Source organism: Erpetoichthys calabaricus, chromosome 5, assembly GCF_900747795.2.
Source record: "Erpetoichthys calabaricus chromosome 5, fErpCal1.3, whole genome shotgun sequence".
NCBI lineage: Eukaryota > Metazoa > Chordata > Cladistia > Polypteriformes > Polypteridae > Erpetoichthys > Erpetoichthys calabaricus.
The window spans coordinates 101,288,048-101,306,076 of NC_041398.2; the positions used below are offsets into that span (position 1 = coordinate 101,288,048).

Below are 18,029 nucleotides of genomic sequence, written 5' to 3' on the forward strand. Positions count from 1 at the left end.
GTCTCAGGTTGTGCAATATTATAACTGTAGTGCAAGTTTACAGTGAGGTCATTGTATTAATAAGTACAAACAGTTCTACAAGGAGCACTTGATGGACTGATTGAGTGCGTTTATAGTTCTTGGGATGAAACTGTTTCTGAACCGTGAGCTCCGTACAGGAAAGGCTTTGAAGCGTTTGCCGTGTGAGAGCAGTTCAATAGACAGTATGGCTGAGGCAGCGTGTGCTTGATGCTGTATACCGATAATTCTCTTTCTGATCAGCTGCTGTAGATCTGTGATTCCCCACTCAGATACAGTGATATAAATACTCCAAGTGGTGCAGTGAGAGTAATATGGAAAAAGACGATCCGCTGTGGCAACCCCTAACGGGAGCAGCTGAAAGAAGAAAAAGAAGGTGCCAGTGAGAGTAACAACGCTAAAGCAGCTATGGTATTTGGAATACTTTGGCTATTCCCTGGACCATTATATTGTTACAGGTTAATTACAATCAGATGCCTTAAACTAATAAACAATATGCAGTTAGTTTCAGTGTATATGATAAAGCCGTGTCAGAGATGTGGATCTAAAAAAGAAAGGGTAACCACACAGGAACAGTAGCACTGCTTTGACGCTGGGTGCCACCAGTTCGCAAAACCGAGTGGAGAACTTGCGTACGCCAGGGTTGGAGCTACCATGATAATGTGCGTGGCTTTACACCAAGTTTAGGTTTTATACATCGCGATTTGAGCGTGTAAATGTTGGTATGCAACATTTTTGTGCGTATGCACCTTTTATACACGAGGCCCCAGATCTTTGAAGCATTTGAGACTTGTTTTAAAAAAAGGATTAGTTCAGTATTTTACACAATTAGGGTTATTTCTTCATAATCATAATATACTAAGTTGCTACATGAAATTGCATTTTAAAGTGAAGCATTTTTAAAGAAATTTTTAAAAATACATAGCCGTTGCTTGTATTTATAAAGGAGATTAAAGGTACCAGGGTCCCAACATGAAAAAAGCATTAAAACTTACAGATTCTTTAATCACTGTCCTGAAAATAAATAAGCAACAATAACAACAACTTTTTGTACAAATGCAAAGTCATAAGAGAATAAAAGCCATATCAATTTACTCTTTTCTGAACCTACCTTTTCCATTTTAGGGTTACTAGGATCTCACTCACACTCACTTGCACACACATTCGTAATTTAGAGTACCAGGCAAAACCAATACAAGCTAAAGTTAAAATAATTTGTGACCAAGGTGCAAATTGAACCTTGGACCACTGAATTACTCTATATATAATCCTGTCAATTTGGAGTACTGCCAAATATTAAAGCACTACTGGGTACATGAGCCTGTTTTATTTATTTTTAATAAGCCTTTACTGTTAGCCACATTTGCTAAATTTTCCTGAAAGTTTTAAAGTTTTTATTCTTTGTTTATTTGAATATTCAAATTACCCAAAATCATTCTGTCAAAACAGTTAGGAGACCTGGGTTCACTTCCCGGGTCCTCCCTGTGTGGAGTTTGCGTGTTCTCCACGTGTCTGCGTGGGTTTCCTCCGGGTGCTCCGGTTTCCTCCCACAGTCCAAAGATATGCAGGTTAGGTGCATTGGCAATCCTAAATTGTCCCTAGTGTGTGCTTGGTGTGTGGGTGTGTGTGTGCCCTACGGTGGGCTGGCACCCTGCTCGGGGTTTGTTTCCTGCCTTGCACCCTGTGTTGGCTGGGATTGGCTCCAGCAGACCCCCGTGACCCTGTAGTTGGGATATAGCGGGTTGGATAATGGATGGTTGGATGGATATTATTTAGTATCATAATATGTTTTCAAACACTAGATTTGTTTCCTTCTTCACTTTGAAAATGAAAAGCTGAAACAATATAACAGTTAAAATGGGAATTTTCCATAGAAACAAACATTTGTCATGATCATTCTACTTGTCAAGATTTTCCTCCTGAATTATTTCTACACAGTTCTTAAAAAGGAATTGATTTAGTAGATTATCTTCCGCTATGATTATTTTAAGCAGTGCTTTTTCAAAATTCTATAATTGGAATTCTAATGGTTAAGGATTCCAAGTAACAATGTAATTGTATTATAGACGTAAATGTAATGTACAGTATTAAGGACTACAGAATACCCTCTGACAGATTTGTAAAAGTGAGATTCAAACATTAAGTGTTCACACATGGAAATATCTCACAGTATAGGGAATGATACTGTCCATAAAACTAAAAATAGCTGCGCTGTAAGATAGATGGCCAGTATGTCTACATGGACAAATACACAATTCACTCTGCATGTCTTATTACCCTCATAACCTTGCATTAGGCTTGTCTGGTGGAGTGATAACCAGACAAGGCAATACAATGCCATATCATAACAATGTCAGGCACTTGTAGTGTAGTCACAGCACATCACAACTACCCGACCAATATGACTGTCAGTCATTCAAACAATTGATATAGGGGGTGTAATCTTTACTCTTGACTACTGACTAACATGTCATGGCATGTGATAGAAGGATGATGCCATTGAATATAACTGCAGAAAGGCTCTACTGCATTAGGGAATGTTTGGAGTGCTGATAGGAAAACCAACAAAGGAGAATTAATGAAATGTACGATGGACCATAATAGAATTTACATTTACTCCATCTACAAGCTACAGATTTTCTCCCTTTCAGATTAATTGATAATAGTATCTTCTTATATAATACGCTACCATGGCTGTCCGTTTGTCTGTCCAGGATTTTAAATCACCTGTAGCTTGCAAACTGTTTGAACTATTGACCTGAAATTTGGTGCTCATATACTACGTGAAGTCTACTATCCGCTTTCAGGGTGATGATTGACCTCCAAGGTTATTCTTCTTTTTATTTTTATTTTATTTTATTGTAGAATCAACTTTCAGCAGCGGCCAGCAGGGCGGCTGTGCGGCACATGCATACGGGTGCCATTTTCATTCCCTACCACTTTTGCTGTCACTTCCCCTACCTCTTCATATCTTAAATCATTCTTGAATGAAAACTATGAATGCTCAAGTCAAGTGAATTCACTGCACATTATCGTGCAGTACGCCATTACTGGTAGTAATATAAAAGAGACAGTTATGCATAAATTAGATATATTGTGAAACAGCATTCAACACCTGTCTGACTCCACAACTTAAATCATGGTCACTTATATAAATAATCTCTTCTGTTCACAAGTTTTCATAATAATGTGATCAATCATTGGTGCTAGATCTGTTACTTTTTTGTTTATATTATGTTTTCTTTCTCCTGTGCTTCGACAGACCAATACATCTTATTTGTATGGGCTTATCTCAAATTAATGTATATTGCACAGTAGTATTTTTGTCTTTTACACCTTAATTAAATGTTATTCATTTTAGGAACTGAATGATCTGAAAAGACAGCTGCATGGAAAACTATTGCAAAGAGAGCAGAGTGACGAATTTGATGCAAACTGTAATACATTAGAGGCATTAGAAGGGCATGAAAAAAGAAGCTTTGAGTTTAGACTTAGAATGGTAAGCTTTTTAGAAATAAATATTCTGCTTGTGCTATTATTATTTAACATTATTATTATATACTATATCTATATTATACATTATATATACTGTAAATTTCATTTACTTTCCTATGAAATGGTATATTCACCCATCCTCTTTCAGTATGCCCTTAAATGAATGTGTAGTTTTTTGTCAGGCTAATATGAGAGCTACTCTTGACTTTTTCACAGCTAACATGTTTGGCTTTATTTATGTAATAATGTTTCATAGTTCAACCCAATAGAACGATTATAGTCCTTTTTGATTTTTAATGATAGGTTGAATTGATGGGAAATCAGATTCTAACAACAACTTTGAATAATAAATGCAAATTTCTGATAGTGGTAGGCTTGTGTATCATTTAAGAAACTTAATTGTTGTACTAAGTTAACATTTACATTAAAACAATCTGAAACTTAATATAAAGGAGAACGCTGAATATGAGAATTGATGTTATTATGACCTTTTCTAGATTGCAGGTCTTCACACGCAAATGGATAGTTTTCATTATTGCCTGCAAAATGTATCTGGTATTTCCAACAGCGCAGCAGATCAGTTAGCACTGCGACTTACTGAATATCTCATGTATGTGGAGAGTCTACTTGCTGAGACCCTGACTTTGCACATCACAGTATGTACATTTTTTCCCTTTTCTGTCATATAAAAACATTAACTTTGTTACCTGGCTTCAACTCCAAGGACAATGAGTCTCAGTTATAGTGCCATTGGTTAATCAAATTTATCAGTAATACTATGTAAGTAACTGAGTACTTTTCTGTCTACAGTGTTTTTTTTTTTTTCCCAGGGGCTAATATTATTTAGTTCATTGGAGTGCCTTACTCAGGAACATGCAACCAAAAATTGTATGAATAAAACTTTCCTGCCATAGATCAATTTTTTCTTTCCTTTCTGAATTGGGTTTTCTTAATGGTCATTGCAAAATGCAATTTTAGAGGAAACTATATTCTATTGAATTCAAACAGGTAACTACCGTCTTTTTCTGAAAATAAGACATCCCCCGAAAATAAGCCCTATCGAGATTTTCGGAACTTTTTGTAATATAAGCCCTCCCCCGAAAATAAGCCCTAGTTAAAATAATGTGAAAAAAAGAATTCGTTAAAAAATGCTGTTGATTTATTAAGTATGTTTAGCTTCCCTAATACTCGTATTTCAGAGAAATGTTTGAAATAAAATATTCCGAGAAATTCATTGTTTACCTCTACAGTTTGTTTCAAATTAATTCTTGGAATTTATCTTAAAAATACAACATAAGGCAGCATGAATACATAAATATTGTGTCCGCTCTGCTCTGCTGTGTTGTACTGCGTCGCGCGTATCGCAGAGTATGGTCGAATGAGGTGGGGAGGGGGTGGAGGGGGGCATGCATATGCGGAATGCGACGGAACGCGTCGTTGGCGCACACTATAAATAATTGTTTGTTAAGGCAGCAGTCTACATTGAGCGACAGTGCAGATACAATGTTTGTTCATTTCAGTCTTGTAAGTCTGATTATTTCCTCATACGTAATTTTATTTTTTATAAAGTGAATAATTTTTAACCGCAGTTAAAATGAGTACAAAACGAAAGAGCTATTCCGTCGAGTACAAAAAGGGAATTGTGGAAGACTCCAGGGGTGTAAATCTTGATTTATGACGATGTTCCAGAAGAAGATGACATGACTGTAATTGAATAAATTTTAATTTCTGTATTCTGTGTAAAATAAATAAATATTAAATAAAAATATATAAATATACTTTTATTTTTGTCCTCCCCCGAAAATAAGCCCTAGTGCGTATTTTGGACCAAAAAAGAAAGTAAGACAGTGTCTTATTTTCGGAAAAAGACGGTAGTAGAAATTATGGTAACTTGTGGTATAAATACAATTTTAACCTGTAGCACATCTGGTAAAATGGTAGCTTCAATCAGATCTGAATGTAATGCTTTCATCTCTAATGTTGTACCATTACAAAGGTTTGGAGTGTTTAGATCAGAACCAATATACACTGAATGATGCTTTACTTAAACCAATTATAAACAGTATTTACAGGTTGCATATTTACCTGGCAAGTGTAATAATTTGAACATATGTATTGTACAGAAAAGAATGGGTGGAAAGAAGTAATATTGGGAATTATGTACAATGTCCACCTCCTCTATGTTCTGTCCGTGGGGGACCCTTTTACAGTAAGCACTTAAATTGAGTAAGGCATGTCATCACTCCTGGCTTGTGTTGTAATTATCACCAAGGGCCCCACTCCCCAGCTCTATTCTGTGAAGTATATATACAGTATATAAGTTTGCATGACAATCCAGTCTAGCTTGAATTTGTATATATTTTTTACTACTCTGGGAGCAGTAAGAAGAGGCCTGTAGATTAGGGAGTACTGTGTGTAACCAAGGAGGCCACTTGTTAACCATGTCTTCTTTGAGCTTCGCCTAACTTTCCTTTGTTCAGTTGACATCTCATTTTTGAAGTAGGCTGCTGCCACATCTTTCTTGCCTGTGCAGGGCAGCTGGCTTCCTTTACCCACTGTTAGCTCCATTTGTCTGTGTTATTACAGTGATAGTTCGGTCAGTGGTGCGCTTCTGATTGCAGCATTTATTTGCATGAAATGCACGCCCCATTTCTAGGTGGGATCACTTGTCAGCGCTGAGGTGAAAAAAAGGACATGTTGCCTGAGAATACTCTACTCGCTACAGCATTATGACCAACAATTAGTGAGAAATTAAAAAAAAAAGATGTCTGCTAATTTACCTTTTCCTATAATGCTACAAAATTTCAATCAAAACGGTCAAAGCATTTTTGAAGTTTTTGATAAGTTTTCCTTACAATGTGGATCTGTAATCAAATGTCCTGGGTCAGTCAGAGTGATGTAAATAGTCTTCATATCTGGTCATAAAATTATTTTTAAATTTTAGCATCAGTTTAACTTTCCATTTCTTCCTCTCCTGTTGTGGCTTGAAGTAGCCCATTACATGAAAATCATTTTTGTAGCGTCCATTGCTGCTGAAGTGAGCTAATACAGGAACATCTCTTTTGCCATTCATAATGTGAGACTTGTGTAAATTCTTTCTCTGATGCAGTGTTTGTCCAGTGTCTCACACACAGAGTCCAGCGTTGGGACATCTCATGCACAGAATTAGGCAGACTACATTTCCTAGTGTGACACAGGTAGCTCCAGTTTCTGTATTACACCTTGCCTGAAGAATGGGCCTGAACTTCCTTAAAATATTGTAATCTACACGAGTAAGCCAATTAAAGTGTTTTTTTGTTTCACTTCTCATTGCATGCATAAATGAGTAACACAGTACATCGCTACACTACTATCAAAAAGGGGTAAAATAGAAACTGCTACTTCCAACTAGAATATTCTTGAAACTTCTATTTAACACTAAAATGTTCTGGAAACCTGTGGTGGGTTGGCGCCCTGCCCAGGATTGGTTCCCTGCCTTGTGCCCTGTGTTGGCTGGGATTGGCTCCAGCAGACCCCCGTGACCCTGTGTTCGGATTCAGCGGGTTGGAAAATGGATGGATGGATGGATGTTCTGGAAACTTCTACTGGGAACTCCAGCTTAGTACTGGAATGTTCTGTTTTTTTATTGTTTACAAATCACTTAGCCAGCTAAGAATTCCACACAGTACTATGTATATATTAACAATATAAATTAAATGATCATAACAGAGTGACCTCTAAATGTTTCACAATCAGGCTGAACTTTCTCAGGTAAGCAAGCTATCCCCAAAGGACAAAAATAAGCTTTGTGGAGAAATAATTTTACCAAACATTAACTCTTGCAAATTGGGTTGTGGACCAACCTACTGACCGTGCTATGAAAGTGACTACTCAGTAGCAATATTATATATGCAAGCAGTTCTGTTTAAGTTACTAAGTAGATTTTGTTTGTGCGTGTGTAAGCAATTAAATTAAAGAATGATCAAGTCAAAATTTTTAAGTGAGTCTGAACATAAAATGATAACGTGTACTAGATGCTCTGTTTCTTCATAATTTCAGGGAATTTAAATTTCTTGTATCCAGTATATAAAGATAACTACAGTAAAGCAGTTTATAATGACACACTGGATGACGGTGTTGCAGTAGTAATTATAATGGGATTTGCGATGAAGAACTTATCAAGACCTAGCAGGGTGTTAGATATCTGTCCAGAGATAAGGCTGTAAATCAGGAAGAACTGAACAGCCTTGACTATTTGGGGAATTAAAGAAATATGTTTTAGACAAAGTTTCTTACCATTCCAGTTGAAATGAGATTGCTTACACTTAACATCTGCCCAGTATGACGTAGAGGAGGAAAGGAAGAGGAGTGTGAGACACAGAGCTGATAACATTCAAATGTGGCAATAGGTTTCTCTTTATACCCCTCAGTTCCTATATTCTACCTGGGAGAGATAGTAAGATGGAAGACCAGGATATTAAAATTCTTTACGTTAGTAAAAACTCTATATTAGTTTAAAATTCATATAAACTATGGTGAAGTAGAAATATCAATATCTAAAAACCTGTGAAGTACATAGTTTTAAAAGTAAGATGTAATGATTCTGTATGGTAAATTAAATATCAAATCTTGCAAAGTTTAATTTGGGCCTGTTTTGATATATGTTCTTCAAACTGGGCAGAGAGCATGGAGAGGAAGCTCAGATGAATGTTATAATGGCCCTCCCATATTTAACATTAACATCATTAATAAGTGGCAGACTTTGCAAATATCTACCTTATTCTGATAAGGGTTTCCACACATTGAATTATCTCTTTTGTGGTAGCTCTTAAGGCCTATTGTTCCTTTTCTGCTTTCCTGCAGCTGCTATAAAATCACTTTTTGTTCCTCTTGATTCTTTCTCTTTTTAAATTCACCTCTACTATCAGGTAAAGGCCTAGCTTCTACTCTCTGTTTTTCCCTCTCCCCACGGCCCACTGCCTTTGTTTCGGATTAGTGAGAATATATCGCTCCTGCAAGTGAACTATGAAAATCAAAATCAACCGGAATGTTCAAGTAAATTAAAAAAATGAAACCCGATCTAAATCTGTTATATAGTTCTCTCGTTTGCTAGCTAAGCGGATGTAAGGTACACCCCATGGCTGGCACGTGAGTGAGGAGGCCCGCTGTGTGTCTCTCGGATTTGCGCAAATAAATCGGTACTGTAAGCAAACTATGATACATAACGCAGTGAGAGAAGTCGCAAAATCAACCGGAATACAAAAGCAAATTATAGAAAAAAACCCGATCTAAATCCATTAAGTAGTTCTGTCATGAAAACAGACAGACAGATATTGGATTTTTATATATATAGAGATATTGAAAATTCTTCCATTAATTATATGCACACTTCAGCTTCCATAAAGTAGCCAGCTATTGACTTTTTATTACACTTTAATTATGAAACCTGCTTTTGACAGTGTATTTACAGGTTTTTTTCTTTTTAACGTTATACCCTTAGTTTATTATACAGTATTTGAACTGTTTAAGATCAAATCCTTATTTTATTGTATTTGGACTATACAGTATTTTCACAAGATATCTCAGTTTTTAACCTTCTCTACACTGCTGTTGGGGGATTCAATTCATTCTAGACGTGCTCTATTTCTTGGCATGTCAGATGTGATGTGTGGTTTGCCTCAATGGAGAAAGATAGCAACGCCATTTCTCTTTTTTTTCCATTTTTCACTTGGCAATAATATGAAATCTACATCAAAACTATCATATGTAACAATGTACTACCTTAACATAAGACTACAAAATGTCAACAAAAGTTCAAAAGCAAAATTTCTGTGACCAAATAGTGACCTTTGTTAGCTGGAATGATAAGGGTCTCAATCACTAAAATGATTTTGATTAATATCTATTCACCTAACGTGGATGATAGAGCTTTCTTCTAAAATGTATTTGCATCTATCCCTAATGCGAACACTCATAAAATTATAATGTTTTAAATCCAGATCTGGATAGATCCTCAGCTACAATGGCAATATCATCTAATACTACAAAAATAATAACACAATTTGTAATGGATCATAACTCATCAGATCATGGAGGTTTTTAACTCTGAAACTAAGAGCATACTCCTTTTTCTCACCTGTACATCATCAAGTCAAGAACTGATTATTTTCTCATAGACAATAATTTTTTGCCCTGTATCAGATATTGTAAGTATGATGGTATTGTTATCTCTGACCATGCCCCTCTGATCATGGAGCTTAAATTACTCTGTCCTACACACTCATCTTGTAGCTGACATCTTAACCCCTGTCATTAGCTGATGAAAACTTTACAGAATTCATATCCAAGCAAATTGATTGTTTTCTGGACACAGACCTCTTGAGTACTAAAGAAACAGAACTGCTTATCTTTAAATTGCATCAAACTAGAACGTAGTACTCAACAAGAATGCCCCTGTCCCCTTTTCTCTTTGCAATCACCATTGAACTGGCTCTCTACTTTCAAAATGCATCAGAGATAAAGGGACTTGAACAGAAAATATCACTATATGCAGATTATATCGTACATTGTATATATCTGACCCACAAAATTATGTGCCAGCAGGCCTAAAAGCATTTGTAGATTTTCAAAAGATATCTGGACTCAAAATCAATTTGAATAAAAGTGTTCTCTTTCCAGTGAATTCTCTCGCTCACAATGTTGGACTGGATACTTTCCCATTTATTTTAGCAGATCAGTTTAAATATCTACAGGTTGAATATCACAAGGAATTATAAAGCTCTTTTTCAACAAAATTTTGCAGTCTGCATAGAAAAAATTAAACGATGTGAATAGATGGTCTACCCTCCATCTTAATTAGCAGGGAGAATCAACATTATTAAGATGACCATCCTTCCCAAGCTTCTCTTCCTATTTCAAAGCATATCCATACTGTATACATTAACAAATCATTTTTGAAGAAACTAGACTAAAGCTTAGACTTATCTTGTTCAACTGGAAGAATCCTAACTCTCCTCTTTTAAGTCAGTGGGTAACTGATGTTATATACTATTTGAAATTGGAAAAAATCAAATTCTTACTTAGAGGATCTGTGCAGAACGTTTTCAAAACCTGGCAGAATCTAATCAATAACATTTTAGAATAAGCTTTTAAAGCACTGAGGAAGCAGATTCTTGCCCCTTTTCTTTTTCTTCTCCATTTATCTTTATTCACTTATTAATTCATCTATTTACTTATTTTTACTAGCTTTAAGTTTTACTCTGCTGGCCATGCTCTCATTCCCTGGGGTAAGGGTTGATTTGTTTTTCGATCTTATTTTTGTAAAAATTGATCTATTTATATGGAATGTTGTGTGATTTCAATAACATCAATAAAATTAAAATAAAAAAAAGAAACTAGACTAAATCATAACTTAATTTATTTGGAATTTGAAACATCCACGCATCCAAAGAACAACTCTACAATGGCTTAAAGCAGATGGGGGCATGACACTACCTACCTTTCAGTTCTATTACTGGGTGGCAAATATACAAGTCCTGGACAGCGACACAAATCAATGAATTTACACAAGCCTGGTCTGCAATATTTTCCCAGCTCTGTGCCCCAGTTAATACAAATTACTGTCAATACACTAATAATCCAATTGACTTTCATTCTCTCAGAATATGGAACCAATGTAGGAAGCACTTTAAGACAGAGAAGCTTTTATCTGTTGTACCTCTACATAATAACCACCTTTGTCCACCCTCTCAAACCTATACACAATTTAATGTCTGGAAAATGTCTGGGATTAAAACACTTAGACTTGTACATAGATAATGTCTTCACATCCAATGAACAGTTACACTTCAGATTCAACCTCTCATCAACACAGTTCTTCCACTACTTTCAAGCTAGAAATTTTTCTAAACAGAACCTGCCCAATTTTCCTCACCTCCCAACTTGTTCTATTCCCAGAAGAAATATTGACCAGTCTTGAACACTCAGAAAGCATCTCTAGAATTTATAAAAATATTTTAAAGTCCCTTCCTTTCAAAGACCCCAAAGTACATTGGGGAAAGAATCTGTCACTTAATATTTCTGAAAAGTAGTGTAAGGCAGCCATGTACAGAGTACACTCGAGCTACATATGTGAAAAGCACTCAATCATTCAACTTAAAATCTTTTGTCGAGTACATTTATCTTGTTTAAAATTGTCCAAAATGTTTCTAGGACAAGATTCAGCCTGTGAATGTTGCAATCTAGCTCCATCCTCACTGGGCCACATGTTCTGGGTGTGCACTAAATTAGCAACATTTTGGACAAAAAACTTTGCATGCCTATCAGACACCCTTGGTGTCACAATCACTCCAAACCCATTAACAGCTATATTTGGTGTATTCCCAGATGGCCTTAAAGTGGAAAAGGACAAACAAGCTGTGACTGCCTTTACTACACTACTAGCACGTAGACTTATCTTGTTTAGCTGGAAGAATCCCACCCCACCACTTTTAAGTCAGTGGGTAACTGATGTTCTATACTACTTGAACTTGGAAAAAATGTAATTCTCACTTAGAGGATCTTTTCAAAACTTTTTTGAAACATAAAATTTTAGAATAAGCTTTCACTTTGGGGAAAAGGGTACTCTTCCTTTCTTGTTTCCTTTTATAGAGTAGATCTGGATGCTGACTCTCCTGTATTTCTCTTGGGTAGGGGTTGAATTTTGCTTTGTTAAGTTTGATTTAATTGTATAGAATGTTATCTGCTTCTAATTAAAATTGAAATCAATCAACCAATAGATAAATAAATAATTAAAAAAAAGAGTATGGTCATCAGAATTGCTTTAAGTGATTTTTATTTTCCAGAAAATAGCCAGAATTGGCCGGAGTTAACAGGTGGTGGGTTTCATTTTAGAACTGTAGCATGTACAAGAAAAATCATTTCAAGAATTATTTAATGTTTTTAACAGTTGAGACCTTTCATTTTCCCTGTGTTGACTGTATGGTCCCCTTTGAAGTCTTCTCTTTGTTACTCTTCATTTTTTAATATACACTGTGCCAATAAAACAATACACTAGTAGCTTATGAATGCTTATTATTTTTAATTTTGATAATTAAATATATATACAGTAATTGCTCATTTGTGTTGTATGTTTTTTCATTCTCAACATTCTGATAATATTTTCCATTTTTAAGGGTGTTCAGGAAAAAATGACTTGGTGGGAATACATAGTGGACACAATTCAGTCCCACCTCTGGTTTCTAGAGCAAGAAGCAAGCTGCAGAGTACATGTTGTATCTCAGATTTTGGAACCCCTTGTCAATAATGGTGATTTGGCATCTCGTGAATTGGACCATATTGTATCAACTATTCAGTGTAACTATCAAGAGGAAATAAATAAATGTTCTGCTGGTAAGTCTGTCAAGTGTGTGTAATTGGTCTGTTATTGCCATCCTTTTCAATTCAGTTCAATTCATGATAGCAGGTAGTTGGAGCTTAATTTGGCAGCAGTGGTGAGAACTTAGTGATGCAGTCCATTGTAGAAAACACACTACACAACTGATTTAATGTTTATTTTGTGTATCATTTATGGGTAGAGCAGGAGTCAGAGGTGCTGCCTAAAAGCTTCAGAGGCAAGGGTTCAAGTCCAAATCTAGCCACTGTCTAAGTGATATTTGCATATTTCCATAATTCTTTCTGAAAGTGCATCTGCTTCACCTCACATTCCAAAGACATGAATGTTAGACTGACTTGTGTCCTTTGTGTGGGCTAAGATGAATTAGTGTCCCATCCAAGGTAGTTTTCAGCTCCCTACAAGTCTGAAAATAGATGATTTGGAAACTGCATGAATGGATGGTTTATTATTTTTGTATTGTGTTCTTAGAATGACTTGATTAGAAGTAGTATCTTGAATGTACTGTACATATTGTGAAAAGACTCTCATGGAGCTAAGACTTACATACAAAGTCATTGGCTTCCCAAGAATGGTTCACTTAGCATGGTCCATATTAAACTAGGAGTAGGGCAAACTACGTCCTATGTCCGCTTCTTGTAAATAATTTCTAATGCTCCAGCCCTAATCAGGTGTTCTTAACAAGATGATGCTGCAGTTGGCCAGTGTAAGCATGATAAGTCACCATGCAATGTCATCCAAAAAATACAATAAAACAAGCTTTTATAAGTGTATAAGTTCCAGCTGCTTGCTTGCCTTTGTATTGTGGGGTTCATTTTTGAATAATGAATTTACACATGCTGATTTTATCAATGATGTATTTCATTGGCAGCAGAATTTCAAGTGTGATTCTGGGTCTGCTCACAAATCACTTTAAAAGAGCAAATGGGAAAGAGGAAAGTTAGTATTCAAACAGCTTTCTGGTAGTGGATTGACCAAAATGGATTATTCCTGTACTTTAAACCCATATTTTCGATGAGATGAGGAGGAAAATGCATTTACCGGCAGCAGCATCCCAGTTATGCATTCTGGAAGGTTGTGTGTGTTTTTAGACATATTATCGAGTCAGAGGAAAAAGATAGTTAGCAGCTTCCCAGGTGAACTCATTTTAATTATGGTACAGTCAATTGCACAAGCAGTACTCAGACAGATGTGAAGACTTTGTCAGATACAGTACGTAGCTCAGATTGTCATCCTCGTTATGAATTTGAATCTCGATTTTAGGACTTTAGGTGCAGCAAGACGGGTTTTGCCATTTTTTATGTTCTTTTCCTGTTAATGTTGACAATGCTGCAAGCTGAATGTCTTTGCAGCTGAAAGTAACTAACACTAGTGCAATTGTTAACTCAAAATAAGTTTGTCAAAGATTCTTTGCTTGATTTCTACAGAACTGTAGATATCTCAGGATTTGTTTCCAAGGTTTTGAAAACATGTTATGCACATGATATCATTATTTGGTAGCATGTTTGCAAGCAAGTTTTTATATAAATTATATATATATGTGTATATATATATATATATATATATATATATATATATATATATATACAGTAATCCCTCCTCGATCGCGGGGGTTGTGTTCCAGAACCCCCCCGTAAGGTGAAAATCCGCGAAGTAGAAACCATATGTTTATATGATGGATGGATTAAAAGCCAGAAGTCTGTATAACCATCAGCATCAAGTGACTCCGTGAGAACCCTAACTACAAAGAGGACTATTTCATTTATGTTAGGTAGAATGCCCAAAGGGGACTGGGCAGTCTCGTGGCCTGGAACCCCTACAGATTTTATTTTTTTCTCCAGCTTTCTGGAGTTTTTTTTTGTTTTTTCTGTCCACCCTGGCCATCGGACCTTACTCCTTATTATGTTAACTAAGGTTGTCTTATTTTAATTTCTTTTTTGTTTTTTTTTTTTTTTTTCTTCATTATGTAAAGCACTTTGAGCTACTTTTTGTATGAAAATGTGCTATATAAATAAATGATGTTGTTGTTGTTATATGGTTATTTTTATATTGTCATGCTTGGGTCACAGATTTGCACAGAAACACAGGAGGTTGTAGAGAGACAGGAACTTTATTCAAACACTGCAAACAAACATTTGTCTCTTTTTCAAAAGTTTAAACGTGCTCCATGACAAGACAGAGATGACAGTTCCGTCTCACAATTAAAAGAATGCAAACATATCTTCCTCTTCAAAGGAGTGCGAGTCAGGAGCAGAGCATGTCAGAGAGATAGAGAGAGAAAAGCAAACAATCAAAAACCAATAGGTGCCATTTGAGCTTTTAAGTATGCGAAGCACCGTGCGGGAAGCATGTTGCTTGACAAAGCAGCTGCAAGGAAGCCTAGCAAGGAAGGGAGCAATGTGAAGGTAGTCTTTCAGCATTTTTTAGAGGAGCGTCTGTATCCTCTAGGCCAGTGTGCGAACAGCCCCCCTGCTCACACCCCCTCCGTCAGGAGCAGAGAATGTCAGAGCAAGAGAGAGAGAGAGAAAAGCAAACAATCAAAAATCAATAAGTGCCGTTTGATCTTTTAAGTATGCGAAGCACCGTGCGGGAAGCATATCGCTTGACAAAGCAGCCTGCAAGGAAGCCCAGCAAGGAAGGGAGCAATGTGAAGGTAGTCTTTCAGTGTTTTTTGAGGAGCGTCCGTATCCTCTAGGGGTGCGAACAGCCCCATGCTCACAATATATTTGAGGAGTTTTATTTAATACGTAATACGTGCTCTGATTGGGTAGCTTGTCAGCCATCTGCCAGTAGCGTCCCTTGTATGAAATCAACTAGGCAAACCAACTGAGGAAGCATGTACCAGAAATTAAAAGACCCATTGTCCACTGAAACCCACAAACCAGCGAAAAATCTGCAATATATATTTAAATATGCTTACATATAAAATCTGCGATAGAGTGAAGCCTCGAAAGTCGAAGTGTGATATACCGAGGGATTACCGTACATATATATATGTGTGTGTGTGTGTGTAAGTACAGAAGCTTACTAGCAGACAAAAAACTTTGCAATGTGTTAACTTTTGTGATGACCAGATTCTTCAGTTGATGTAGAATGAAGCATGCCTAGTACAATGTCAGAGCAAAACTTACTTTAATTTAAAATTGTTTTCTTATTGCTTTCTTATTGGTGTGTGAGCATCAAAATAAACAGCTTTTAATAAAAATGTTTTATAATTAAACAATTTCTTGGAACAACCATTTTTAAGTTTATGTTTGTCGTTAGTGATGAGCAGACCCCGCTTAATTTGGTTCACCTCAACTCTGGCAAAATTGCGTAAATGTTTGGGAACTTTGCCAATCTCAGCAAAATGCACTAAAGTCAAAGGGAAAACTGAGCTAGTTTTGAATTGATTGTAATAGTGCCGTGGCCATTTAAGTGTCCCTGATGGCTGTCAAAGTGCTAAACTGATGATTGTGGCCAAAAATGTAATCTATACTGTGAGACAACAATGCTAACTACTGCGCCACTGTGCTTCCCTGAGATAAAATTAATAGAGTTAAATGTCAGAAGAGTAAAATTTCTTACACACGGTGGCAAAAAAAGAAGTATGAATTCCACTGTTACAAACACAACACATAGACACAGATGCAATGCAGCTTCTTCTGGCCTTCTCTATACTTCTTCATCAACACCCTCAGAGCAAACATTGCATCTGTGGTGGTCTTTTGCATGCAACTATACTGCTGCTCACTAATCATCCCCCCCCCCCCCCCCTTTTTAACCTAGCTTCCACTACTCTTTCCCATAACTTCATGCTGTGGCTCATCAATTTTATCCCCCTGTAGTTACTATAGCTCTGCACATCCCCCTTATTCTTAAAAATCGGCACCAGTACACTTGTTCTCCACTCCTCAGGCATCCTCTCACTTTTCAAGATTCCATTAAACTATTTGGTAAAAAAACTCCACTGCCATCTCTCGTAAACACCTCCATGCTTCCACAGGTATGTCATCTGGACGAATGACCTTTATTCATCCTCTTCACACTGTCCTTACTTCCTCCTTGCTAATCCGTTGCACTTCCTGATTCACTATCACCACATCATCCAACCTTCCCTCTCTCTCGTTTTCTTCATTTATCAGCCTCTCAAAGTACTCTTTCCATCTGCTCAACACACTCTCCTCACTTTTGAGTATGTTTCCATCTTTATCCTGCTGCACATCTCGGTCCCTCTGTCTAGCCAATTGGTACAGGTCCTTTTCTCTATCCTTAGTGTCCAACCTCTCATACACCTCATCATACGCCTTTTCTTTAGCCTTCACCACCTCTCCCTTCACCTTGCGCCTTATCTCCTTGTACTCTTGTCTACTTTCTGCAACTCTCCGACTATCACACTTCTTCTTTGCCATCCTCTTCCTCTGTATACTCTCCTGTATTTCCCCATTCCACCACCAGGTTTCCTTTTCCTCCTTCCTCTTTCCAGATGTCACGCCAAGCACCCTTCTTGCTGTCACCCTTACTACTTCTGCTGTAGTTGCCCAGCTCTCTGGTAACTCTTCACTGCCACCCAGTGCCTGTCTCACCTCCTCCCTAAACTTAACTTTTTCAACTTCCACCATACGACCCTTGGCTCTGCCCTCACTCTCCTCCTCCTCTTGATCTCCAACGTCATATTACAGACCACCTTATTATAATGCCTAACTATACTCCCCCTTGCCACCACTTTGCAGTCTTTAATCTCTTTCAGATTGACCCAAAGGCATAGGATGTAATCTACCTGTGTGCATCTTCCTCCTCTCTAGTATGTCTCCTTATGTTCCTCCCTCTTCTTAAAATACATATTTAACACAGCAAAATCCACTATCATCTGACCTTAATCATTCCTCTCCTTGACACCATACCAACCCATCGCCTCCTCTTCTCCTCTGTTCCCTTCACCAACATGTCCATTGAAATCCGCTCCAATCACCACTCTCTGTCCCTTTGGTACACTGTCCATCACTTCATCCAACTCACTCCAGAAAGCTTCTTTCTCATCCATCGCACACCCAACTTGCGATTCATATGCACTAACAACATTCATCATCACACCTCCAATTTCCAGCTTTATAATCATTACTGTGTCTTGACACTCTTTTCACCTCCAAAACACTTTTGACATACT

General features: G+C 36.9%; 1 protein-coding gene across 3 annotated transcripts in view; it reads left to right on the plus strand.

Annotated features, from left to right (window-relative positions):
• The window catches only part of LOC114651836 (evC complex member EVC-like), a 66,136-nt gene that overhangs the window by 15,707 nt on the left and 32,400 nt on the right, over nucleotides 1-18,029 (plus strand). For all 3 annotated transcript variants that reach the window (XM_028801834.2, XM_028801833.2, XM_028801835.2), the window contains exons 7-9: nucleotides 3,380-3,517; nucleotides 4,011-4,169; nucleotides 12,666-12,882. In XM_028801834.2, the coding sequence (XP_028657667.2) occupies nucleotides 3,380-3,517; nucleotides 4,011-4,169; nucleotides 12,666-12,882 (514 nt within the window). The remainder of the gene's footprint in view (nucleotides 1-3,379; nucleotides 3,518-4,010; nucleotides 4,170-12,665; nucleotides 12,883-18,029) is intronic.